At 35.9% G+C, this 27,880-nt stretch overlaps 3 protein-coding genes across 7 annotated transcripts in view; 2 read left to right on the top strand and 1 right to left on the bottom strand.

Moving 5' to 3' along the window:
• LOC309494152 (uncharacterized protein) overlaps positions 1-27,880 on the top strand; it is a 336,845-nt gene that overhangs the window by 223,111 nt on the left and 85,854 nt on the right. The window lies entirely within an intron of this gene.
• On the bottom strand, positions 180-6,709 carry LOC309494135 (uncharacterized protein). Of its 5 annotated transcripts, XM_082163365.1 has the most exons (19): positions 6,364-6,709; positions 6,040-6,163; positions 5,848-5,877; positions 5,705-5,767; positions 5,434-5,496; positions 5,029-5,265; positions 4,858-4,929; positions 4,670-4,770; positions 4,344-4,577; positions 3,850-4,028; positions 3,679-3,772; positions 2,801-3,157; positions 2,592-2,709; positions 2,415-2,506; positions 1,979-2,093; positions 1,804-1,908; positions 1,494-1,670; positions 1,101-1,268; positions 180-1,013 (listed from the first exon to the last, which is right to left on the bottom strand). In XM_082163365.1, the coding sequence occupies exons 1-19, from the start codon at positions 6,433-6,435 to the stop codon at positions 781-783; spliced, it is 2,634 nt and encodes an 877-aa protein (XP_082019491.1). In that variant the 5' UTR covers positions 6,436-6,709; the 3' UTR covers positions 180-780. The 5 variants fall into 5 exon arrangements, 3 of the variants coding, with proteins under 3 accessions (XP_082019491.1, XP_082019489.1, XP_082019490.1); XM_082163363.1 differs by having other exon boundaries at positions 4,858-5,265; XM_082163364.1 differs by having other exon boundaries at positions 4,858-5,265; positions 5,705-5,764.
• The window catches only part of sorcs3a (sortilin related VPS10 domain containing receptor 3a), a 153,161-nt gene continuing 142,821 nt past the window's right edge, over positions 17,541-27,880 (top strand). Inside the window, exons 1-2 of the mRNA XM_082163362.1 lie at positions 17,541-17,644; positions 25,459-25,617. Coding sequence (XP_082019488.1) covers positions 25,462-25,617 — 156 coding nt within the window. The 5' untranslated portion in view covers positions 17,541-17,644; positions 25,459-25,461. The remainder of the gene's footprint in view (positions 17,645-25,458; positions 25,618-27,880) is intronic.

Genomic DNA, 27,880 nt, shown 5'->3' with positions numbered 1-27,880 from the left:
CTTTGCATCAGTAATCTTGCTTATATGCACTTTTCAGCCATTTGTCACTGTAACACATCACTAAGTATGAGCAATGATAATATTTTGGTGTTTTGTCCCAAATGTCATTGATCTAACTAAAAAAAAGATGGTCTCAGTAAGAGTCATGGTAAGGATTTGTTTGTAGTTTTTTTTATTAAATCAATAAAAAATTGGGGGGAAAAAAGAGCTCAGACAATCAATCCACATTTATTTATGTAACACATTTTAAAACACATGTCGGCCAAAGTGCTTTACATACCAGGACACATTCATACAATCTAGAATTATAAAACCAAATATAAGACAAATTAAAAAAAATCTAAATTAAGTGCAGTCAAATGTAATTTGTGTGTGAATATCCCAGTTTGTTTTGAGTATTGTATATATGTTTTGGAATACATTTTATTTCATTTGGACAAGTAAAATAAGTGCCTTGAGTAACTATTAAGTGTCAAAATATGCACACTGAATGTAAACTCCATTACAGAATCTTAGACAGCTCCATTGATCTTAATCATCAAAGTAGTTTTTTTAGATATAATATTAGCCGTATGGAATTTATAAGGTAATTGTTCAAAGACACCCCGGTCTGTTCCCAGACAAATCGTGATAGTGCCTTATTAAAGGTGGGGTATGTGATTCTCTTTTTTGGCCATTTTTTCAAAATCACTTGAAATCCTATTCCTAACCCACTTACAGCCACTGAGTTAGAAGCACTGAAATGAAAATTTTTGATTTTGAAAATCACATACCCCACCTTTAAGGAAAATCCTGTTCATCATCTGAGCTGTTGTCGCTTTCTGACAGCCCTTCCTCTTGCAAGTCATCTTCCTGGTCAAGCTTCTCTTCTTCAGACATCAAATCTTGTTGGCTGAAAATTTTTACATAGCCTGCCTTTACCAACTGCATTAAATGCCTAAGTTCATAATGTTTCTTTCGAACAATGCAGAGGAGACCTTTGCATGCAGTGTCAGACAGTGTTGGAAAAAGAGCTGAAAAACAAAAGGATACATTAAGAAAAAATACAATGCTATATACTGTATACACAAGCGCAAATAAATGTTTAAAGACTTTCTTACATTTTGAACTTATCTCATTAATCAGTGCTTCAAATTTGGACATCTTTTGTGTCAGGACTGTCCAGTGCTGTTTCATCTCCTTACAAATTAGACCTCTCTCTTCCTGAAGGCGTCTCACTGCCATCACCTTGTCAAACACCTTCCTCTTGGTGAGAAATGGAGCCAATTCTGAAATAAGGTTAACAAAAGAGTCATTATATACAGTGCCTGCTCATAAAAACAATGACATAGACTTGTCTTACAGAATAGTGCTATTCAATTTTGTTCCTGGTCAAGGTCTTCAGGATTGCTTGATTATTGCAGGCAGATGTGTTTGATTAGGGTTGGAACTGAACTCTGCTGGTTGTGGCTCTCTGGGAACATAACTGAATTGCCCTGTTATTTAGAACATACCAGTACTGCAAGGGATTTGCCAAGGCCAAGCAACAGTCTCAGCTGTAAAAAAGTTTTCGACTGAGCCAAGCTGCTGGGATGGATCCGCTATGCTGTTGTATTCTTCCACTGCAGCAGCTAGCTTCTTCTTTTCCTCACTCCTTCTGAGTCGCAAAGAATGGCGTCGCTTGTTGCTATCTGAATTAAATAAAAAATAAAAAACATTACAGCACTTTTTTAGCTACAAAGAAATAAATGCATATACAATGTGACATCCAATGACATAATAGTTAAAAAATAACATGGTAAATTCCCAATGTTTGTGTTTCACCTGTTTGACTGTACAGACGCTGTGTACGCCTTTTGATGCTGACTGTTAGTGCCTCTATTTCTTCTTGCAACCTTCTCGTATCACCACTCCCGTGTCGGTCATTTTCTACACAAGAATTAGAATTATTGTTACCTGCCAATAATAAGAATAATAACAAAGCAAATCAAAACAATACCTTCTGCCCATTGCTGTACATCTGAAACCCACTGATGAACAGTATCATCTTGAAGTGTTAGCTCTGTCTTCAATGCCTCCAAGGTGTGTTGCTGCACTTGAAGAGCCTTCTGAGTCTACAAAATACAAAGTCAACTTGAAAAAGTCCTGCATTTCATTTACAGGTGCAGTAAACAATTTCTATGAAACACTGGATATTTAAAATCAACTCAAACAAACACACCCCTCCCTTGATTGCTCTTTTTCCAGTGATATTCCCTTCTTTTGTAATGTTTCCCTCCCTCTTGTTCTCACTCTCTTCTCCCCTATCATGAGTAGACACGGCCCCTACTACTGATTGACTTTGATTTACTTTTTACACCTTTAATTAAGATAGGAATAAATGAGTAAAACCTAAAAATCCCAACTGCAATATGTGACTGAGAAGAAAGTTATACCTTTGTATATCTGTTAACTAGAGCTTGTCCCAAATTGAGAACCTTACGCTTATTCCAGGACATGGCTTGCGTTGTAATCATGTCTGTTCTGCCTATAACATACATATAAGAAAATGTAATGAGAGGTACGTATATAACAAAAGTCATTCTATATTATTCATACTTAATTCAACAAACCTGATTTTGACATGTATTTGCTTGTAACAGCAATTCTAGATAGGAAGCTGTTCACCTGCTCCACTTCCTCACCAATAGTTGACCCAGCTCCTTCCTGGTAGGCCCCACTGTACTTGACCTAACAAGTTTTTAAATCCGACAAAATCAACGCATTTAAAATTTGTGCATTTCTTCTTATTATTACATGTTTAAAACGCATGGCAATATACCTCACATTTCCAAGAGTGTGCTTTGGCATGCATCACAGACAGAAAAGGATGCATGTCCAGTAAAGACTGCAGCTCAGGGCACTGTTTAGACACACGTTGGAGATATGGGAAGTATTTGCAGGCTACATCTGAACAGAAAAATGTAATGCTCCCTTGTGACATATCTGCAAGTTTTTTCTGAAGAAAGAGTGGGTAAGCAAAAATTTCCCCTCGGAACATGTTTAAGGCCATAAGGAGAATGCCATGGCGACAGACAGCAATCTCTAATCCCTCCTCATCCAGTTTGCTGCTTGATTTTTTGGCCAATTCTTTTGCTGCTGTCCATTGTGATGCACCACACAGTCCTCTTCCCGACACCTAGATCATATAAATTATAAACATTTTAAAAAAGCTTAAAAGAGATGCTAAATAGACCACTCTAAATGTGACAGGACTTTACACATGATCAACAAAAAAGATTCAATATTTACAGAACATTCACATTAGCTTTTGTAAGATGAGTTTACAGATTTCTCAAAAATGATTAATGCTTTGAACAAACAAATCCATCTCACCATGTATTGTACATATTGACTGAGTTAACTGTTATATTATGGCCTTTAAAAAACTACACATTGACTGCTTCAATCCAAGCTAATTTTAAAACAATGAACACAAATATCTGAAGTAGTCATAATGTAAAAATGCACATAGCATGTTGTCAGAGGGCATCATATTTTATCTTCTGGATATGTTTAATTATTTTCTAAGCAATACATTTAGTTTAAGGAATGTGTAAAATTGTTTGTGAAAAGCTGTAAAAGAAATTATCTAGTAATATCTGCCAACATAAATAAAAATGCTTACGTGATCATGCTAACATAAATAAAAATACTTACGTGATCATTGTTGTTGCGGACAAAGTCCACAAAGTCAGACACCTCCACATCACTTTGTATAAAAATATGGTCAAATAATCCTCTTTTCTCTGTGCTATCGAGAAACACATCAAGAACGTATATTAACACATCATTCAAAATTAAGAAAATCACTTTATTTAAAAAAAGTACCTTGCTGTGTTTTTAAACCGATAGTGTTTGCGATTTCCGTCAACACATACAGCTAGCATGTCTGGAGTGCATGCTGGACAAGTGAAAAACTCCTCCTGGCACATCTTTTCCACTGCATATCTTGCTGCAACCCATTCATTAAAACTGCAGCTAAAAACATTGGCTGATATTTTTCCACTCTGCAAAATTAAGCACATGTAATACTGGTGTTTTACTGGGTAGAACATGTTTGATTATATGTAGCATTGAAAGCACTCATATTCTTTTAAATTAATCTCCAAAAGGTTAAAAGGATAAAGTTTAACTTTAACATCAGTTAAGGCTAGTGTACATAGCTGAATTGAGAATCACATTGTATATAATTTTCACTATATTCAATATCTTAGTTGTTAAATCTATACATGAAAAGGTTTCTACTACTTTCAAAGAAAATAGTAATTTTACTTGCCAGTGGTTAATGATAAATCAAATTTAAAAACAAATAAAATACTTACTCTACCAAAGAGAATTGTTTTCTCATCAAGCATTTTAACAAATGCTTGAAAAGACATCCCTGGTGATGCCATTTTCATCTCTTGAAATGAGACGAGCACATCTGTTGTGAACAGCATACTTGCAGGGATGTTGCCAGGCCAGTAACCACTCCTCTGAAGTTCTGACAAAGACGTCTCTCGTGAATGTCCACACGAAGCACAGGACAAGTGAGGCATGCTAAGGTTGTAACGGCCTACAGGAGTAAAACAAGCTACATATAATTATTAGACAATAAGGAAATGGTAATAAATATTAGAAAAAATGTGATGCAAAAATCTTCCTTTCCATTCATAGTGATGAGGGTCATGGGCCTGCCTGAAGAAACAAGGACTGTCCCATTACTGCAATCACAAATATGGGCAGGTATTTCTACAGGCAGCAGTCGAACTGTGCAAAAAATAAGATATATTTAAAAACATCATATATTAAGAGCACAATAAAACAACAATACAACTAAGCATAACATTATCTTACCAAGATGTTTAACAGAAATTTGACCAGCTTCCTGGCAGAATCCTGTGGATGGAGGTAAAGGTTGTACAAAACCTGAGACAAGAGAATCCCGATTATGGAGAACAAAGAAGCTACCATGTCTTCTCTCATCACAATCGGCACAGAGGAAAGGGTAAGGGAGACAGTCCCTACAGCGCACAATAGCTGCATTTGATCTACACTGTTGGCAGGATGAGGAACTTGCATCCTCTCCTTTCAAAATGTTCTCCACAAGTGAAGATCTAGCTTCTTTCCATCTCTCCTCCCTCATTTCAGTTCTAATGGTCCAGTCATTGGATGCAGACCGAGGTTGATGATCTTGCATTGGCATAACATTATCATCAACTTCCGTAGTGTCCAACAGCCTCTTTAGCTCTTCAAGAATGGTATCTAAGTCAAATTAATAAACATATATTTAAAAAAAAAATCAAGATTTACATCTAAAAGTATATAACTGTGTATGCACTTAAAAGTCTAATGATGGAATTATTCACATCTATATAAAAAAGTTAATTTTTAAATATGAAACACTAATCAATATTTTGCTTCAGTATATACCAGCTGTCTCAGAGGTATTTGCAGGGCCACCCGTCAAGTCATCTTCTATAACAAGTGGACCTGCTAAAAAAAAATTGTGAGAAAGAAATAAACATAAAGAGATACACATACACTCAACATAATTTTGATGTAGCTAAACATTACCAGAAAGGTTGTTGTGGTGGAACAAAATTCCATCATTAAAAGTCTAATGATGGAATTATTCACATCTATATAAAAAAGTTAATTTTTAAATATGAAACACTAATCAATATTTTGCTTCAGTGTATACCAGCTGTCTCAGAGGTATTTGCAGGGCCACCCGTCAAGTCATCTTCTATAACAAGTGGACCTGCTAAAAAGAATTGTGAGAAAGAAATAAAAAAAAAGAGATACACATACACTCAACATAATTTTGATGTAGCTAAACATTACCAGAAAGGTTGTTGTGGTCACTTCCTAGTCCTATTTACAAAACAGAAGCACAATTTCACATAAAGTATATATATATACAATTGCTTCTTAATATATACAGTATATATGGAGTATGGATTCTGGACTCACATATGGAGAATTATACATATATATCATTTTTATGAGCATATACAGTGAGTACCTTATACTTACGTTCTACAGTTGCCCTTCTGGCTCTTGGATATTTGTAAATTATTTCACCTTGGCTGTCCCTCTTTCTCCATTGAACAGTAGGGGGTGGGGGTAGAGGCTGCACATTGCTTTTGGACAGTCTTTCCTAAGAGCATAACAAAAGACTAGCCAAAAATTCAAGAAATATAATATCACTTAATGTCTTGTTAGGGTTAATAAATGCATACTATTGACCAATAAAGTAACAGTCATTGTGAAATATATATTGTGACTTAATTTAAAATCAACAGGACAATTTTCAAAAAATATACTAAACTCAATGCTTGTACAATAACTTTATTTTACCTCTCGAGCTTGTAAGTTTTCAAGGAGCTCATCAGTATTTCTCAACTCTTCTTCTAACTCAAAGTCCATCATGTGATTGTATATAGACACTCGACAGATAGAGAGATATTGATACACAGATCAAAACAGAGATAGACAGATAGATCAGACACACAGACACACAGACAGACAGACAGACAGATAGATAAGCTCTTAAAAGTGCTGTTGGGTTCGTTATATAGCTGATAGATAGATAGATAGATAGATAGATAGATAGATAGATAGATAGATAGATAGATAGATAGATAGATAGATAGATAGATAGATAGATAGATGGATAGATAAAGTTCTTAAAAGTGATGTTGGGTTCGTTATAACCTATGGAAAAACAAAGAAAGATATTACAAAAATAAAAAGATTTAATGTTCACATGCCATTGATTGTAAATAGTACTGATATATTATATAAGATAATACAGGTTATCTGAATTAATAAAAAATGTTAATGACAAGTTATTAGAGTTTTAACCAAATCTTCTTTTCATCTTAGTCGAAGTTTTAACATTCTTATTCATTTGAGTTAATTAGTCTATTATGGCAGTCAAACACAAATCCCAGGTCATAAAGTATCTGATAAACCCCAAATTATAAAGTATTAGCTAACATGCTAATGGGCGTAGGCCACTAGCAGCATATCATCAGGTATCGTTAGCACCCGTCAATAGGTTTTAGGTATGGCTTTTATTCTTAATAAAAAATAAAATAAAATAAAATGAATGAAATATATATATATAACAACCCTGATAGACGTGTGAACATGATGCACAAAAAAGTACAATGATTCCAAGAAAAATTCTTTATCTAAATTATGTACCAGAACACCAGAAGAACCTACCGTGCAAAGACGAGATATAGCGTTGAAAGCGCGACAGGACTTACCGCGAGAACAGGATGGCAAAAAAAAAAAAAAAAAAAAAAAAAAACTTAATTGGTGGCATTGCTTTTATTATATATATATATATATATTACAATGTTTTACATTTATTAATTATAAACCAACAATTACTCCATAAAAATACCCGGTTGATTATGTGTAAGAGTTTGTTATGTTTTGATTGGCCAACATAAGAACCACAACAGTAAAAGCACGTAATATCGCAGATTCTACAGATAACATTAATAGCGAGCTGATAATTAATTTATTAATGTCCCTGGCATCAAATGTAAAAATAGCCTAAAGATCTCAAATCTATAAATATAAATGTGTGTGTGTTTTAATCTTTTTTTTTCTTTTTTTTTTTACAATAAGAAACAGGCCAGAAGTATACAGTAGGCCTAAACAATCATTTAATTATGCATTATAAAAACGCATATATATATATATATATATATATGCGTTTTTATAATGCATAATTAAATGATTGTTTAGGCCTACTGTATACTATATATATATATATATATATATATATATATATATATATATATATATATATATATGCTATATATACATATATATATATATATATATATATATATATATATATATGCGTTTTTATAATGCATAATTAAATGATTGTTTAGGCCTACTGTATCCTTATTATTATTAATTAATTAATTAATTAATTCATTCATTTATTTATTTGTATTTTTATATTTTTTCGTACATTTTATGCACATTGCGTACATGTGTGTATATGTATGTATACATGTATACACACATGCGTTATGGATTTTAAATCTTTGGAGTTGCTGGAGGTAGCCTAGCCCAGATAAAAGTCTTCTACAGATAATATTAAAAAGCGGATTTATGGACATTAAATACATTTATGTAGCTATACAAACTTAGCTATAAAAAACATAAATTTATTAGGCCTTATTTCTTACCAGAGCTTTAGAAAATTTCGATGACGTAGGCTAATTTGCCTTTTGCGTCTTAATCTGACGCTTAAGGCAAACCGTTGAAATCAATGGAGTTCCTTGTTCGTCAATAAAGTGACGCCTAGGGGTACCCGTTGAAATCAATGGAGTTCCTTGTTCGTCAACAAAGTGACGCCTAGGGGTACCCGTTGAAATCAATGGAGTTCCTTGTTCGTCAATAAAGTGACGCCTAGGGGTACCCGTTGAAATCAATGGAGTTCCTTGTTCGTCAATGAAGTGACGCCTAGGGGTACCTTCGACGTCTCCTTGGTGACGCGGAAGGCACTTGACCATGCTTCAGTTTTTGACGCCCTGGGAGTGAGAATGGGTTGGAATACATTAGAAGTAAGGTAGCAAAATCAGTAGGAATATTGTATAAAACAAAATATATCATAAATAAAATAGGTTTGAGAATGATATATTCCTCCTTAGTAATGCCTTATTTGTCATATTGTTCAGAAATATGGGGAAATGCAAATAAAACAAATATAGCTGTATTAATTAAGTTACAAAAAAAGAGCTATTAGAATTATTAATAAAGTAGGATATTGCGAACCAACTAACAAACTTATTCAAAGTAATACTTTAAAATTTACTGATATTGTATATATAAAAATATTGGAAATAATGTATAGAGCACTTAATAAAAGTCTTCCATCTGGTATTCAGAAATTATTTAAGTTAAGAGAGGGTAGATATAACTTAAGAGGTCTGTTTATGTTTGAATGTGGAAAAGAAAGAATTAATGTAAAATCTGGATGTGTATCAGTTATGGGTGTGAAATTATGGAATGCACTAAAAGATGATTTGAAATTATGTACTTCTCTGTTTAGCTTTAAAAAAATGTAAAAAGAAAATTGTTAATGATTATTCAGTTAGTATGTACATTTTGTTAATATTATGTAAAAAAAAATTATGTATGTGCAGTATTGTATAATTATGTATATTGGTTTTTTTTTTTTATAATTTATAATGCTGATTCTTCAGGTATGTGGTTAAATAGGGTAGGCACATATAAGCCTTGGCTTCAGCCTACTCCTTATTTTTTGGTTATTTCATTGTTAAATTTAGCAGAAAAATCTAAATCAAATCAAATCAAATCAAATCAATCAAATCAACATTCATCTTTCAAGCGGTGAAATACTCTTTCCCCGCCATTGACGGACATTTCCGTCTTTCCACTGTTATATGGTAGTGGGCGCTATTACGCATCTTCTGAAAGAGTAGTGAATCTCCTAATCAAAAAAAGCACAGGTGAAGAAGCAGAAACATGCGATAGCATTTTTAAAATAACGCGATCATCAACATTAAACAGCATATAAATCAAAACTGCCTATGGTTACTGAATGCAATGTCGACCCAGGATGAGTTATGCTGCTCGTGAAATAATTCATTTATTATTTTCTTTCTGTCTTCCTGTCTTGTCTCTTCCCCCCAAACCACCACACAGTTAGTCTGTCAGTGCAAACGCTTGATTCATGTCAACGTCGGCAGCCTGGAGTCAGATTAACCTCCACCTCACACACAAACTTCCTTGGCATAATATATCACATCAGAATCTTAAAGCCGGCAGTGATGCGTCGTTCCTGCATTTCGCCCGTGTTCACCTCCCTTTCCACCTTTGTTCCCACACAGCCAAACAATACTGAATGTGTATTGCCATCCTCCAGGCTCACTTTAGCCCCAGGGCTGCCAAAGCGAGAGGGATTCAGGTCTCTACAGTCTCATCTAACTAGCACAAGTTCAAGTACGAATTTTTTTTTTTCATTCACAATCCTTTTCAAGTCTCCCTGTGGAATATAAGGCCAAGCGATTGATCCAGTGGGTATCTTTCCCTTCCTTTCATTTTTCTCTGCTCTCTACACCTTTGTGTTTTTGCCCGGTGTTATCAGAGCGAACACGGACACTATCTGCTGGACAGTGGCCAGCTGGCATCAGAAAAGTAGAGCTATGTGTGTATATGCATTGAGGAACAGATCAGGAACAAGTTCTATATTTTTAGGTGGAATCACAGAGGTCTAAACTAGATATTTGGGAGTTTGTCTTGATGAGAAGTGCTGCTCTGTGTGGGATTTTTCCAGAGAGGCTTGATGTGCAAATTAATATTGATCAAACTCGTACGTCCTACATTGTGTCTACACTGGAAATGTTGACACTTACAGATCTTTCACTATTTCACTAATTGGACTGTAGACTTGGCAACAGTGAGATACTGAGAGCTCCATAGACTGCAATTCAAAAGTTCATAAGATTTTTTTTTTTTTTTTACAGTCTAAAACAGAAGATTATATCTTGAAATATTACAATTTAAAATAACTTTTGTTTATTGTATTTTTTAATTGTTTTCTGTAATGACAAAACTCCATTTTGAGCAGATATAACTCTTGTCTTCAGTGTTATATTGTCCTTGTTAAATTGCTCAGTAAACGTATTATTATAATTTTATTAGTAGTAGTAGAAAATTATTGTGCTGTGTGATTTTTATTTTTATTTTTATTTCATTAGAACAGCATTTATTTTAAAATAAAATTTGCAACATTATACATGTATTTATTGTCAATAAATCAATTAAATGGATTCTTTCTGAATTAAAGTATACATTTTTCATCATTATAATCAACAAAGCGGTTTACACTACAAGTGCCCGTCGTGGGTGTCAGTTAATATATTAATAGCTTAGATATATAACAGCTTTGTTAATTATAATCAGTCAATATTTTGTAACGTTGCTTCCCTTTTTAGACAGTGTAACAATAAATGATAAGGGTGCATTTACCTTCAAATCTAGTTTGTGTTGAAATGTATGCTAACGTGTGAATATAATCTTAAAACAAATGGAGCAAAGCACACAGCACCATCTACCAAACTATGATCATAATAAACATTAGTAATGCTTCTGTATACTGCAAATTTATACATGGCTCTGTCGTACAATCGCCAACAACTTCTTTTGAAATCCTTCCATAATTTGGACTTTAAGATTTTAGCTAAAGTTAATAGTCTTTATTTTTTCAACCATGATCAGGCTTGATGACGCACTGAAGTGATACTGAAAGCCAACTAGTTTGAAAGCTCACCAGCAATTAGTTATTTATACAGTAAGAGGAGAATCATTTCTTCTCCCTTTTGCCTTTTTCTGGCGCCGGAAATAAATGACGTTACATAATTTCCATATTCATTCTGGCCAATTTACACATCAGAGGTACGTCGGGCACCTCTGATTTCGTGATTTCACACTTCTAGGGCCAAGGTTTCTGCACATGAAAGAAAAAATATCAAACAAAATCATTTTTATACATCATATGCATCAGAGTTATACTGTACATATTAGAATGTAATTGATTGAAACAACAGTTATGTTACATCCTCGGTTATTCTGTGTATTTTGAGTGAATTTTTGAGGTTCAGCCTCTCTTGGTAATGTGGTGGCTTGTTTTTGAAGTTCTCTTCTGTGTTCATTGTTCTTTTGCCATCCCTGGAGCCTGGTGCACATGCCTCCACATTGTTCTACTTTACTGCCTCACCATCTGGCTTCTCCTCACGGACAATCCCTAACGTGATACCTGGCCACCAAACCTCTTGTTTTCGCATTCTCTCCATGTCTTTGTCTACCATGCTTCCTACAGTACATTCACTGAAAGTTTGTGTTGAGTTTCATTTTCGCCGTGCAGTTCCAGATTCAGAGGACTAAGCCAATTTTCACAGAAACAAAGATGGCACATGGTCAAATGTCGGGAATCACGTCTTGGCATTGGGTGTCTCCACATTGAACACAAACAGTTTTCTTGTGTGTGTTTTTCCTGTTGAAATGCCATATTTCCCAGATGTGCATTCCAATCTTCAATGTGAAAATAGAAGACAAGGTACAGTGATACCATATGAGACGCAAAATGTGCCTTAAAGCTATTGCCTATGTTTCACCAAAGTGTGCCCGTCCCCGTAGCTTTCAGTGTGAAACGTTCACGCACGTGCCACCGCAGAACAAAGTCTCTTTTTATATCCCGACCTTAAATTCACACTGGGATTTTGATGCAGTGCTTTCTTCACGGCATTCATTTCTCTCCTGGAAGGCTGGAAAAGGTCCATGCTGTGTTTTTAGGCCGTGTTATAATGTCGCCACTGCTTCAGGCATTTGCTTTTATTGGTCTTTTATGTCTCTGACTTGTGTTTTTCTCCTAACATACTGTTTTTTTGATGTTCGTTATTCTTAATGGTTTTCTAAAGTCCCCGTCGCAATTCTCCAAACTCGCTAGCAGGTGTATAAACATAATTATACCAGCCGCCTCGACAGAGCTCTTCTGGCGGGAATTGAATAATTGAATAACATGACAAACCACATCTTTCTTAGCCGTGTGCAAGGAAAACATTATAAACACAGAAGAAAGTCATACAAATGCAGGAAACCCTCACACCACTTTTAGCAGCGGCTCACACCTTCATAATTCAACTCCTGTCTCTTATGACATCATAAAAATAATAAAACCGCCAACATGAACATTATTAACATTATTCTTTCAGAATGTCATGATACTATAAAAATATGAACCACCTCAATCTTCTTAAATATGAGTCTTATGACAAGACAATATATTATGAGCTCATTTCCTGCTGTGCTACCTTAACTATAGCGATACTGTACTTTATTTCCCTTTTCCCTTTTTATTATTATATATATTTTTAAATGAATCCATTTAAGGAACTCATCTTTTACTAAAATATATGAAAGCAGTCTCAAGCAGAACACTTCTTACTCTGAAACAATATAGATATTTTAGCAATATGTAGAAATATTTTTTTCTGATATATATTTTCTTGTTATATTTATGTTTTGCTGGTTTCTATATTAAATAACTATTGAGGTATTGTCTATTATTGGATAACACAGTGTATTAAATAGATATCATATTAAAGATGACATCCAATTTATTACTGTAAATTAATTAATTTATTCATTTATTTATTTGCTTGTTGTTTTGCTATTACATGCTATTGTGCTTTTTTTTTTTTTTTTTTGTGGAGTGCCATGAAAATACAGTTTTTACATCCTAAAAACGGCAGGACAATTTCATTCATTCATTTTTCTTTTTACTCTATATTTTTCCTCTATTTATTTCTCACTTCACCTTCCTTTTACATTTATATCTAGAAGGAGTGACGGTCCTACTGTGAATAATCCTCGTGCCTTTATTTTGCTGCCACTCCAAAATAAGACACTAAAGGGAAGATTGCATTGTAATTTCACTGAAATCCATTACTGCCCTATTGGTGGTGGGACCCGGTCCTAGGAAGAGGAAAAAAGGAATTGAGCGATGGAAAATGTGAATCCTCCATGGTGCCTCAAATTAGATTGCCTCTGTTTGGAAGCGGTGTGTGGGATGTGTTTCTGAGACTGTCACTTTGGTATGGGGTCAGTGATGGTGTTCAAAACACTATCGTCTCTGCACTATTGCTGTGAACAGCAAGCTAACGTGATGGAGAAGTATTAGAGATTCGGGGAGGATTGTGTTGGCTAACAGCTCGTTTCTCCTACTAAATTATTCAGACTTGAAAAGCTGGGCCTATTCTCTTGCTTTTGCTTCGGCTATATTTTACATGCAAGTCATTGGGAGAGCATGAATTATTTACTTTGTGTTGGTCCCCACAGAAATGTGAATGGTTTTTTTGTGAGCTGTCATGTGTGATATTTTTCAACTTTAACTTGTTCACAAGTAGTTTAAACAAAAGCATACGTAACGGTACATGACATGTTAGAGCCACATTTCACTGAGTCACATTTTCTGGGAAAGAATGAAGAAGCAATCTTCAAAAAGGATGCAGAAGCATCATAAATCAAGTATTTTTGTTAAATATTACAATTACTTATAAGATAGCGTTGTGTGAGGAACATGCTGAAATGTCAATATTGTGCACTGAAGATCTTTACCTCCAGTTAGACTGAGCTGCAACTGATTCATGAGGGAATGAGTTGAACTTGAGAACCTGATCAGTCCGATTCATGAATGAATCATTCAGACTGATTACATGAAAAGATCCAACTCAAAATAACGATTTATCCATGAATCAGATTGCTACTTCACTTCACTTCAGTGAATTTGTGACGTTTGGTCATGAATTTCAAGCTGTTCCTCATACACAAACTCTTTGTGTGTGTTCACACTTGAGATGTTTGGTTCAATTAAAACAAACCCTGGTGCGATTGCTCTGTTTGTGCGGTTCATTTGAATAAGTGTGAACGCTGCCATCTGAACCCTGGTGCGCATTAAACAAGCGGACCGAAAATGCTGGAAAGATGGGTCTCGATTCGGTTCCAAACGAACTCTGGTGCGGTTCGAATGATATATGAACGCAACACGAACCAAAGACATGAAAACTAACCAAAAACGGGACATGATGTCACAAGATGCGACTCTAAAAAGGACAGAATGCTCCAGCATACCTGTTTTTTCTCGTCATAGTCGTGATGTTGCTCATCACAGTTCGGTACAGGCGTCAGAACCGCATCTCCTCACAGCAGGTCTTCGTTTGCGTGTGTGACGGAGAAATTCCTGCCGCTGTTTTAACTCCTTTACACATTTTATAAGCTCTTCACGAGTTCTCAACTGGTCAAAATGCATTCATATGTAGCTATGCACATACAGCGAGCGCATTTAGCTCAGAACACAGCATTGTTTTGGATGTTCGGTAAGTTCTGTCTTGAACGTAATAAAAGCCGACCAATCAGGTTGTGAACATATCCCTATGCCTTTATTAGGTTCGGTATCTTTAGGTTCGATGTTAAAATGCCAATGTGAACGTTAAATGGACCAGGACTACATTTATTTATTTATTTATTTTTTGGTCTGGACCAAACAAACCAAGCAAACCAAACTACAAGTGTGAACACACCCTTAAAAGAAAAGGTTCCAAAGAGTTTTTTTTTTGTTTTTTTTTTGAGATGCTACAGAAGAACCATTTTGGTTCATCAAAGAACCTCTCAGTAAACAGTTCTTAACCACTTTTTTTTCTTAGTTTGAAGATTTTAAGAATCTAAAGAACATTTTTCCACTATAGACCTTATGTAGCCACGCCCCTTTTCAGCACTGCGCTCGTTGTCTCTTGACTGTATTTTCTGTATTGTATTTTCTGTCTGTCTGTCTGTCTGTATTTTCACAGCGATTTTGCGTGTTTATGAATGAATTTTTGTTTTAAAAACTTCCCGGTCGACTGACATTTGTTTAGTCATCTGCTTTAAACATTACAGTCCTCATGATAACTTTCGTTAACTTTACATTAAGTAAATCCACTTCAAAAGCAAATTACTCCTGGACAGCAGCGCCATAGAAATATACAGAGCGACCGCAAAAACGGAAGTTAAAAGACAATATTCTAAAGATGGCGGCGCCCTCGTTTCTCTGGCGCATAAGGTCTATAAAGAACCTTTTGTGCAATGGAACGTTTCCACGGATGCTAAAGGTTCTTCATGGAACCATCATGATCAATGTCAATATAACCGTTATTTTTTAAGAGTGTAGCTTTTGTATGGAATATACAACATTTGAATGAGAGTTGTCAGATATTTTGAAAGAATCAGGCCAGGATGTTCTTCAAAAACTCACCTTGTGAGTTCCTCGGAAGAAAGAAAATCATAAGGTGTTTAGAGTGACATGAGGGTGAGTAAATTATGACAGAATTGCTATTTTTGGGTGAACTATTCCTTTAATGCTTAAATAGCAAATATACATTTGAGATATACAAATAAGAGCGTTATATTCCCACACAGACGTTGAATAAGAGAGAGAAATCGGTGGGAGAGACATGGGACACAAGCATATTTTACTCAGCTGAGAAAGGCAACACTCAGGAGAAAAAGAGAGGTGGAAGCAAAAATAGAGATGGCAGGAATGGCAAGACAGAGTTGCTGAGATAAAATGAGGGGTTGGAGGAGAGGGGAGAGCGAGTTCAGGAAAAGGAAATCAAAGTAAAACATGAAACTCTATTAAGCTTTTGGCAAATAAAAAACACCGGGCACATGCAGTGGATTTTGTAGAGTTGACAAGAACTTAAAAAACAAAAACAAAAAACCTAGAAGTGTGTTTTTGTTATGATGTTTCTGTATTCACAGGCATAGGTTTTAATTTTAACATCTAGAGACAATTTTCAGTCTTAGTATATCAAGTTGTATATATACGTTATATATTATGTACTTCATAGTACTTTATAGTATAGGCTATATATATATATTAATTTATCTAAAAAAACATTTACTGTACACCTTTAAATGCAATGTGATTTGATAAAATGATTTTAAATTTTAAAATCAACAGCCTTATAATATATTGTGGATGTCGGGTGTTTTTTAGTTTTTTTTTCCCTCTGCTCCTCATGTGACCTGTAAAGTGCTTTTCACTAGTTCAGAATGTATTTTCTCAGCAATAGCACCTGTTGTTTTGGTTGCAATGATAAACACATAGAGTATAAACACCTCTCAGCTCCTCTGGCGTGTCATTGCACATCAATATATTTTGCGAAATAAAATACTTTCATTTGATACAGTACATCGGTTAGAAATGCTGGTATCATTCAGTAGTCTCTTATCTCTGTTAGGGACTTGTTCCTACCGTCCGTGCTCACGTCTGAATTGCAAGACTGTAAATATCATTAGCCTTTCCAAACAAATCAGCGTATGCTCTGGATCAGTTGTCACTGTTATGCCCAGGGGTTGCAGGATGATGTTAGTTTTGCTATTTGTAGAACAAGGCAGAATTGCTCAGCATATGCTCAGCAGATTGTGTTTGTCTTAGCGAGCTATTCCGCTCATCGCTGAGGATCAGGGAAATATAAATAGCCAGGAAAAAGAACAAAAAATCTGTGAAAGACCCTCATGAATATAATTTGCAGAAATCTGTTCAATCATTTGAGTTCAGCTGAAGTCCACAAATTCCAATCTCCATTCATTTTGCTGGGGAATGTACTCATTTCCACCAGGTTATGAATGGAGCATGGATATCACTGTATATTCTATCCCCCTTCACCAACCCTACCCTAAACCTACTATTTTAGATTTTCAAAAAAATTTAATTCTGTAGCATGTATACGGTTGTTTCCTCATGGGGACCAAAAAAACCAAAATGTCCCCACAAGGTCAACATTTAGTGGTATTACTATACGTGTGGGGACATTTGGTTCCCATAACATAGGGAATACCAGGACACCCCACCACCACCACCACCACTCCCCCCGCCCCCCATCACACACAAGAAACTATGCCTTCTGAATGCCATATTGAGAATGTTGCTTCTATTTGCAGATCAACTGATTATGGCAGCACTTATGAGAGACTGAACGATAAAGTGGGAGTCAAGACCGTTTTGAGTTACCTCTATGTCTGCCCCACCAACAAGAGAAAGGTAAGACGCCTTTTCTTCTCTTTGAGAGACTCCATGTTCCCCTACTTCAAATAAAGCTAGTTATGTTGAAATATTTCTTTATTTTCTGCCTTCCAAAAACCTATAAAAATATCATATACCAACCGGAACAACCTGCAGCAATTCTTGGAATAATGAGCCAAAATCACACCTGAACAGCATGCATTATATTATATTATATTATATTATATTATATTATATTATATTATATTATATTATATTATATTATATTATATTATATTATATTATATTATATTATATTATATTATATTATATTATATTATATTATAATAGTTACAATTATTTTATTTTATATTCTTTTTTTTTTGGGCATGTGCACTTATAGTATTATATTAATTATATTATATTAATATTGTGCACCAATATTATGCTAAAATGTTTTCAGTTCAGTTTTTTTTTTTTTTTAAAGGGCACCAATTATTCTACTTTTTACGAGATGTAAAATAAGTCTCAGGTGTCCCCAGAGTGTGTTTGTGAAGTTTTAGCTCAAAATACACCACAGATAATTTTTTATAGCATTTTTGTGTGTGTCCCTTTAAATTCAAATAAGCTGCTGCTCCCTGCCCCCTTTCAAGAAGAGGGCGGAGCTTCAAGAGCTCATTCTCCAGCATACCAGCAACAAAACAGGACAATCTCACGCAATAAAATGTCAGAAACTCTCAGTAGCGGTGTTCATTTCGACCCGGAGTCAGACAATAATGCCCACAGAGCCAGATAATATATGCTGTATGGAGATAGAACAGGTATGGTTTAGTTTAATTACGGTTATAACTTATTTGTCATCTTGCTTTTATCCACTAATCCTGTTATAGCGGACCGCTGTCCGAATGATGGCCAAAACTTTACTAATCAGTTTTATGAAGTTTATTGTACATCACACAAAAGATGAAGCATCTGTTGTCACTCCAGAAAATCAGTACAATAAGTGCGCATTAAGGTCTTAACCATAAACTCTCTCTCTCCCTTTCATTATCATCAACATACACTGCGAATTACACAGAAACACTCGTTATAACCAATAGTAAACAAATATACACAGACTTTATGCCTTTTCGGGGTGTGCTTCATAAACTGGTAACTTTATATCCGTAAAACCACTGTAATAAAGTGCGCACTCTCCCTTTCATTACAGCCGTGACCAGTAGCTCTGCGGAGACTATAAGCTGGATCACGAACAGTTGGTACTGATCCATCCTTGAGTAACAACTTTTTAGCAAAGCCTGCTTTGTACTGACCCTCGTTCACAAAGCAGTCTGGAGTGAAATCATTTGCGCAGACATAAACGAATTTAGGTATATTTTGGGGCGCATTCCCTTCAAAATAAAACTAATTCCAGCTGGGTCCTCTCCTCAGTGGCTCAGATGATTGGAGAAAATGAAGATTCTTATGTTCCCTCTTACATCCAACAACAGAACACTGGGATTGATTACGAGACCCTGTTGTCGCTACAGCTGCTCGAGCGCGGAGAAAATGGCGGATAGTGTACAACTCGCTGAGGGCGGAAACTATGGTAATGCAGGACTGTCAGTCAGTGGCCGTGGGCGGGGCCAGAGCAGTATGATGTCACACTTCTCAGAGAATCAAAACAGCATGTTTAATGAGACTGCTTTGGTTTAAAAAAAAAAAAAAAAAAAAAAAAAGGAGTGGGTGGATTTTAATCACTGTAGGGTGATTGTGTTCACACAATGCCAACACACATTTATGTCCAAGCATCATGTAAACTTGTTTTTTGCATATAAGGTGCCCTATAATATTTTTTTATTAATAAGGCTTAATAAGCCTCTTCTAGCTAAAGTTAAGCCTTTTCTTAACAGGCATGATCTAGAAAAGGTGATTCATGCTTTTATTAGTTCTATGTTGGATTATTGTAATGCTCTTTATGTTGGTTTAAATCAAAGCTCCATTTCACACCTTCAACTTGTGCAAAATGCTGCTGCTCGGTTTTTAACAAATACATCTAGGCGTGCACACATCACTCACGTCCTCTACACTTTACATTGGCTTCCAGTGCAGTTTAGAATAGATTTTAAGATTTTGTTGTTTGTTTTTTAGGCCCTAAATGGCCTGGCCCCGGAGTACTTAACTGAGATTTTAAACCTGCGTTAGCACAGCCGGTCGTTACGGTCTTCAAACCAACTGGTTTTAGAAGTCCCAAGGTCGAAGTATAAGTGATGGGGTGATCAGGCGTTTGCAGTTGCTGCCCCGAGACTCTGGAACAAGTTACCCCCTGATATTCGAACAATTGCAGATGAAACTCTTTTTAGGTCTAAACTCAAACCTGTTTAGAATGGCCTTTAATACGCAGTAGTGGTGTGACAATTTCATTTTTCCTGTTTCTTTTCAACTTTTTCTTTTCTTTTTTGATTTTACTGTTATATGTATTTATTGTATGATATGATGTTTTATTTTATTCTATGATGTGAAGCACTTTGGATACCTGACGGTTGTTGTAAAGCGCTATACAAATAAATGTTGATTGATTGATTAAAAAAAAAATATATATATATATATATTTTCAAAGGACGTTTCTTATGCCTGAAAAGGCTGAATTTATGTGGTGAAAAATACATTAAAAACAGTGATATATGAATTGCATTAACCGGCCACTTTATTAAGTACACCTGTTCAACTGCTTGTTAATGCAAATTTAATCAGCCAATCACATGGCAGCAACTTAATGCATTTAGGCATGTGATAGTCTAGAGTAGACGATCTGCTGAAGTTCAAACTGAGCATCAGACTGGGGGAGAAAGGTGATTTATATGACTTTGAACGTGGCATGTGTGCCGGACGGGCTGGTCCGAGTATTTCAGAAACTGCTGATCTACTTGGATTTTCACGCACAAACTGGGTGAAAATGCCTTGTTGATGCCAGGGGTCAGAGGAGAATGACCAGACTGGTTTGAGCTGATTTAATTTGAGTGTATTTAGGTTTATAACGGGTCAGGTTCTAACCTTATTGATGAACATGAATTGTAGTTTGCGAGTAAAGCTGCAACTTCCTCCATCAATGTCAGATGCCCTCTTAATAATCTTCTGATGCGTGCAGTACAATTAAGTGAAAATCTCTGCGCTGCGCAAGTGATAAATCTATCAGACAGTCTATTAGGGAAAACACTTTTCTTCCTGTTTTCTTCAAAAACACGGCCCAGAACGTTAAGTGCACTGTGAGTGCAGGCCAGCAGGGAGTCAAATAACCTCTCGTTACAACCGAGTTCTGCAGAAGAGCGTCTCTGAACACGTTGAACTTTGAAGCAGACGGGCAACAGCAGCAAAAAACACACCAGTGCCACTCTCGTCAGATCACCAAATTTGGACAATAGAAGATTGTAAAAATGTTGCCTGGTCTGATGAGTCTTGAGTTCTGCTGTGACATTCAGATGGTCGGGTCAGAATTTGGCGTAAACAACATGAAAGCATGGATCCATCCTGCCTTGTACCATGTGTAATGGTGTGAAGATATTTTCTTGGAACACTTTGCTTAGTACCAATTGAGCATTGTTTAAACGCCACAGTCTACCCGAGTATTGATGCTGCCCATGTCCATTCCTTTATGATCACAGTGTACCTTCTCCTCTTGGCTATCCAGCAGGATAACATGCCGTCACAAAGCTCAAATCATCTAAAACATGACAATGAGTTCACTATACTATAAATGGATCTTAATCCAATCGAGCAGCTTTGGGATGTGGTGGAACGAGAGATTCGCATCATGGATGTGCAGCCGACAAATCTGCAGCAACAGTCAATATGGACCAATATCTCAGAGGAATGTTTCCAGCTCCCTGTTGAATCTGCCATGAAGAATTAAAGCAGTTGTGAATGCAAAAAGGGGGTCCAACCTGGTACTAGCAAGTTGTGAAGTTCCCTTCAATGAGACCAATAAACAGTCTGAGAGCAGATAGGGACGGAAGTTTAAGATATGCTTTAAGGACTAGTATGATGCTGTGGTTTATTTTGGGATGTTTATGGGCTGTCTTTACATTTTCTTTCATTTGAAAAAAACAACAACAAATGTTTTCAACTAAGATGAAGGAGAAGAAGAAAGGTTTATTGAGTCCCAAATTAGAGTGAGGACTGACTGATCATGTCACTCTGAAGACTGTAATAAAATACATTATATATATATATATATATATATATATATATATATATATATATATATATATATATATAGCAGTCATTACCCCAGTCTTCAGTCACATGATCAGTCAGTACTCTTTCTTCTTCTTAGTTGAAAATGGTATGATATTTTGAATTTAATTTTCTAATGAAAGAAAATGTAAAGACAGCCCATAAACATCCCAAAATAAACCACAGCATCATACTAGTCCATCAAGCATATCTTAAACTTTCATCCCTATCTGCCCTCAGACTGTTTATTGCTCCCATTAGTACAATTTCCCATCAGAAGAGATGGATGGTCTCCTTGGAAAAGCTCTAGATTTGAGTTTATTTCTACTTTTGTGAACTGTATCTGCTCAGTGGACACGCACAGTGAACAATATTCATCATCTGAAGGTATTGTTGTTGTTTAGGGCACAAACTGGATTAATGCGTCTGCTTATTTCCCTGACTATGTGGGCAAACACAGTCCCAATCTAGAGAAAAGGATTGACTCTGGCAGATCCCATGGCTCTTTTCAAATAGGGCTAAGTTTAGGCCTATAACCTTTAACAGAACACTTTTCCATTTGAGAGATGGGCATGACATTTCTGCAGCTCTGCCTCAGCTCTTAAATGGGAACTTGCCAAGAATCCAAAGTGCTTTGTGTGCGGCTCTTTTAGCACCCGATGGAGATGAGATTACATGCTGATGCGAAGATCGCCGACAAATGAGCCCGTTTATATTTCCACAACTCTATTTGTTATAAAACACAGTTGATCGGCCATGACATGATTATTTTGAGCCTCTGTGTCCTTTTCCTGCTGTTTACACTGCCTTACCGGCGCTGACCCCAATCTCGTTCACCGGCGAGAGGCTTAGTGTGGGCCATTAACTGTGCGCTGCATGTAGATTAGTTTGCAGGACGGTAGCCGTCTGGGTGTCGGCAGATAACAGAGAGCCCTCAACACTATTGATTGTACTTTGCAACTCTCCTCACTCCTTTGTTCAACTCAGAAACATTTGTTCACAGTTGTCATGTTCTAGTGACTTGAAAACTTAATTATCTGCTAATGCTCCATCAGTATCTGTTTGACCTCAGATTTGCGGTTTCCCGCTGGACAGCCCAGTTGTGACTCACAGATCCCGTTTACACCTGGTATTTAAAAGGACAGTGCTAAATAGAGGTGTAAATTGGATCCGTTTTGTGATGTCATTCTGATGCACCCAGACATAATATACGATCAGTGATGTCGATGTAGATGCAAGTCAATCTTTTAGCATGAACATAAACTGTGAATGATTAATGGAAGCTCTACAGTACATTATCTGACTGTGATCCATATGTGCATATAATCTATAGAATACTCTGCCTCGTATACATTTTTTTTTAAAAGTCGCAAATTTTTGCAACTTTTGAACTTTCATTACAGCAAATCCAATATCCATATATTACATCAGTAAAGGGTGAAGATATCCACCCATTCATTTAATCTCCAGGGTAAAATGGGAATTGCTAGTGCAAGCATGTTATGTAAACACTGTCAAGTAAAATAGTCCAGTACATGACTATATACATTCTTGAAATAAAGGCATATGGTTCCATGAAGAACATTTAACATCCATGGAACCTTTCCAGTGCACAAAATGTTCTTTATAGCAGCGGTTTCTCAACATTTTCGTCTCCAAGGTCCCTGATTGTCCATAACACTATTCATCTTTTCCAGTTGTTTATAATTTAGAAGAATGGGCATTATTATATATTTTTTTTGTACTAAATGATACAATAAACATTTTATGGTATTTTAAGAGTTTATTCATTTACATGAGCTTTTCAGGTCTAGAAATCACTTTTAATATTCCCTTATATATCCATGTTTTCCAAGACTGTTGGAATCTTGTTGGGAAAAAAGTTGAGGGGGTTAATACATTTTTTATTTGTTTTGTCATGCTTGTTTTGTCTTATTTTTAACCCTTTTAACCTTTTAGTCATCTTGAGGCTCCTTTGTAAATTCGGTGAGGCCCCCTAGTTGACCCTTAATACAGGACAACTAATTTATAAAAAAAAAATCTTCAGATCATAGGTGCAAAACTGCCGAACACACACGGAAAACCACAAGATATCCTCTGTAATTTTAACCAATCAAAAAATCGATTGAGATTCAAGAACCTCTCTGATTGGTGGAGCTCACATTGGGTCCTGGCGGGTCGTAATACACACAATTCTATCGTTATATTTAGCGTTACAACATAACAACATGTTATGGGCAGAAACATAAATCAGTGCCTATGCTTCAGATGATGACTGGAAGTTGTTCTTCCTAAGCACTATAGGTTATTTAGACATAATGCGCAAGTCTTTTCCCTTCGATAACAAACGCTGCGACTCAATGCAATATTACGAAAAATGATTAGACCCTAAAATCTCTGAATTGCATCTGACAAGCCCAAAGACACCAGAAGACACAAGGGGCCCTTTTCCATCTTCTTATAATGATAATGAACAGTAAAAATCGGGGACCCAGGCCAACAAAATCCTGGCTGTGTTTCGGCTGGCTGTTTATTGCTGCTTAATGAAAAACAATTTATCTAAATCACCGCCCCGGAGGATTCGTAGTTAAAGCTTGTGGAGAGAGAGGTGGGATTTTTGTCAGTGACGAATGCACCACTGTTTTTCCAATTCAAATCCAGTTGAGGGAAGAAAACAGCCGTTTACATTTAAGGTGGATGGAGGCGAGAGAAAGAGTGAGATGATGGAGGTAGGGAGGTCTCGCGCTTATGTTTCACAGTTTGCTTGCTAAATATTAACACGTCTAGATGTCAACTATAAGTGTGCACACTTAAATTAATGGACGACGAAATGCTTTAGAGCCTGTTAGTTTCCACTTAAACTTATAAAACTTTGAATATACAGTATATGTGACATTTTTTCCAAGCAGTAAAAATCCGTAATGAAAATGTCTGCAACTGTTTTTAGCACTGAGGCTATCCTCGTATGACAGTGAACAAGGCGCCTGGCATTCAGGTGCGAACCCATTTAATGTGCAGACAGGTGTACTTACCCTTTAATTATCATGGAGATCAGATGCAGCTGCCCAGTCAAGCACGGGCATAAAAAAAGAAACACTTTCCGTAATGCAGCATATTCAGTACCAGAAGACTTTTAATTAAATGGTTTGCCCATCCACTGAGTTGCCTTACAGCCAGAAACAATTTAGGAAGAGCTTGGAAACTAAGTCAAGGTCAGTTCTAAAGTGGAACCAGTGTGTCACTATTATTCCATTTAGACTGGAAGTATTGGTCAACCTTGACCTAGTCTGAGCTTTAGTTGGGGGTTTAAAGCGTTATTGGAGGAATAGTTCACCTAAAAATTAAAATTAAATGGAGCAAAATAGTCATACCGTGGGGATTTACACGCATCATTCTCCTTTGTTTTTAGTTGGCCCTTGTCAGTTCACTCTGACAGACATATAATTGGAAGATACAGAATGACAACTGATATTTATTTGCATTTAATGGCAGCAGTCTGCTATTCTATTATAAAGATCTTATTGATTTACATTGCATCTTACTTTTTGGCCAAGAGTTTTCAGACTATTATTTCATATGTTAAGCTTTACAGGGTTAACCTCTGTGCTTTTCTGTTTTTCTTCTTCTTCTTTTTTTCTTAGATAATGGTGCTGACTGACCCGGAGTTTGAAAGCAGTGTTCTCATCAGCTCAGATGAGGGTGCCAGTTATCAGAAGTACCGCTTGAGCTTCTTTGTCTTAAGTCTGCTTTTCCATCACACACAAGAGGACTGGGCATTAGCCTACAGCCATGACCAGAAGGTAAGCATTGCTGATGAGCAAAATAATGAGCCTCCAGTGATAAAAACCACAGTTGACCATATTGACTTTCTTAATGCACATACCTGGTCTTATTGAAAATGACTCATCAGTTCTTGTTACTCCAAAAATAAAGGTTCCAAGAACTCATTGAATAGCAATTGTTCAGTGTACAATAAGAAACCAAAGAAACTGAGCAGTGAATGGGGGTTTTCTGCTTGTTTAGGCTGCATAAAGTAGGCAATCGTGGCCTAAAACAGTGGTCCTTCGTACGAGAGAGGTTCAAAGTTGGCCATTGTCACGTCTTGCGACCAAGAATTGCCTTTTGACTTTTTAAAGGTGTCCTTTTATTTGCCAGTGATTCATGTCCGTAGTCGGTCCTTAAAGAAAACCCAATGAAAATGTGTGAGCAAAATGGACATCCAGCAAAGTGAAATTTGCTAAAGCTTGTAAATACACGTATATCAAATATTTCTGTCCACACTTTGTATTAGTCTTTTGATGTATAGAATGATAATTTGTATGGATTTGTTATGTTTTATAGCATCTGAATATTGTTTACATTTATATACACTACTGTTCAAAAGTTTGGTGTCAGTAATATTTGTATTTAAAGAAATATATTTATTCAGCAAGGACACATTAAATTAATCAAAAGTGACAGTAAAGACATTTATAATGTTACATCAGATGTATATTCCAAATAAATGCTGTTCTTTAGAAGAATCCTAAAAAAAAAGTATCATGGTTTGTGAAAAAATATTAAGGAGCAACTGTTTTCAACATTGATAATAATAAGAATTGTTTCTTGAGGAGAAAATCAGCATATTAGAATGATTTCTGATGGATCATGTGACACTGAAGACTGGAGTAATGATGCTGAAAAAAAAAAATATATATATATACAGGTATATATATATATATATATATATATATTAGGGCTGTCAATAGATTAAATTTTTTAATCGCGATTAATCGCACCCTTTTTGAGCGATTAACTGCGATTAATCGCACACTTATCGTGAAATTAAACATACACTATTTATTTTGTTTAACATGTTTATTTTTGTCATCATTTAACAAAATTGCTATATCTAGCAAAGAGAACCATCAGAACAGTTTCAATCTTAATTCAATTACCTGCTTGCCAAACTAAAACAGAACATCTTATTTTTCTAGTCTGCATTTAATCAGCTGCTAAGGAATACAACATGTTTATTTTTGTCATTTCACAAAATTGCCATATCCAGCAAAGAGAACTATACCAGAACAGTTTCAATCTCAATTCAATTTCAAAAGTTTTCAGAAGACATTTAATATTGCAAACTAGACTGCCTAGAGACCAAATTCAGAATTAAAAGTCACTTTAATATGAACATTTATCATCAAATTAAAAAGCAAATGACCTGAACATACATTTGGACAGGAAACACACTGAGATTTTACAGATCTCATCTCAGTTGATTCTAGACAGGTATGAACTTAACAAAAAAAGACACAGAAACCGCAGTATTTCATCAAATTATTCTAAAATCAAATGATCTGAACTGAAGAACAAAATTCATATCTCTGTAGGACAACCATTTTTATGTCTTTCTTTCAGAAGTATCTCGGGCAAAGTTAATACTTAACTATTCCTGAGCAATGACTAATGACAATGACAAATATCTCGCTTTCTCTCCATTTAACCCATTATCCAGAAAATCTGGGCATGATTGTTGATCTTGACGGTAGCTCGAACGATGGGTCGGAAGTGGCAATCCTGATCACTTCTTTCAGGCCCTGGTCAGTTACGATGCTGACTGGACGGCAGTCCTTAGCAATCCACTTTGCTATGGAAGTAGTAAGCCTGGCTGACGTTTGACTATTCACACGCCGTGTTATACACTGATCCAGTGTGGGTTGTTGCACAAGACTCGTCAGATTGCTAGTAACGTTAGAACCTGTGATATGTTTTGCTTTTAAATGATATTTTAAACTCGATGAGCTTCGATGGTAAGCCAGTTCTTCCTTACAGTGTATGCACACAACTTTGCGTTTATCCAGAGTGCCATCCAATTTTCTTTTAAAAGAGAAATTTCCGCCTACCAGAGTTACTACTTTCGCCATTATAGATGCTGATTAGACTCCCGCCGCCCAATATCATCAACTGCGTGACGCAAATTACGTTAATGACGCACCTTTGTGTATTTCGGTATTTATTTATTTTTTTGGTAATTTTTTTGCGTTAAATTATTTTAACGCGATAAGGATTTTTTATTAATCG

The sequence above is a fragment of the Leuciscus leuciscus genome (assembly GCF_965113295.1).
Source record: "Leuciscus leuciscus genome assembly, chromosome: 3".
NCBI classification, from domain to species: Eukaryota; Metazoa; Chordata; class Actinopteri; order Cypriniformes; family Leuciscidae; genus Leuciscus; species Leuciscus leuciscus.
Note: the sequence above shows the minus strand (reverse complement) of the source record. Positions and strands in the feature narration are given on the sequence as shown.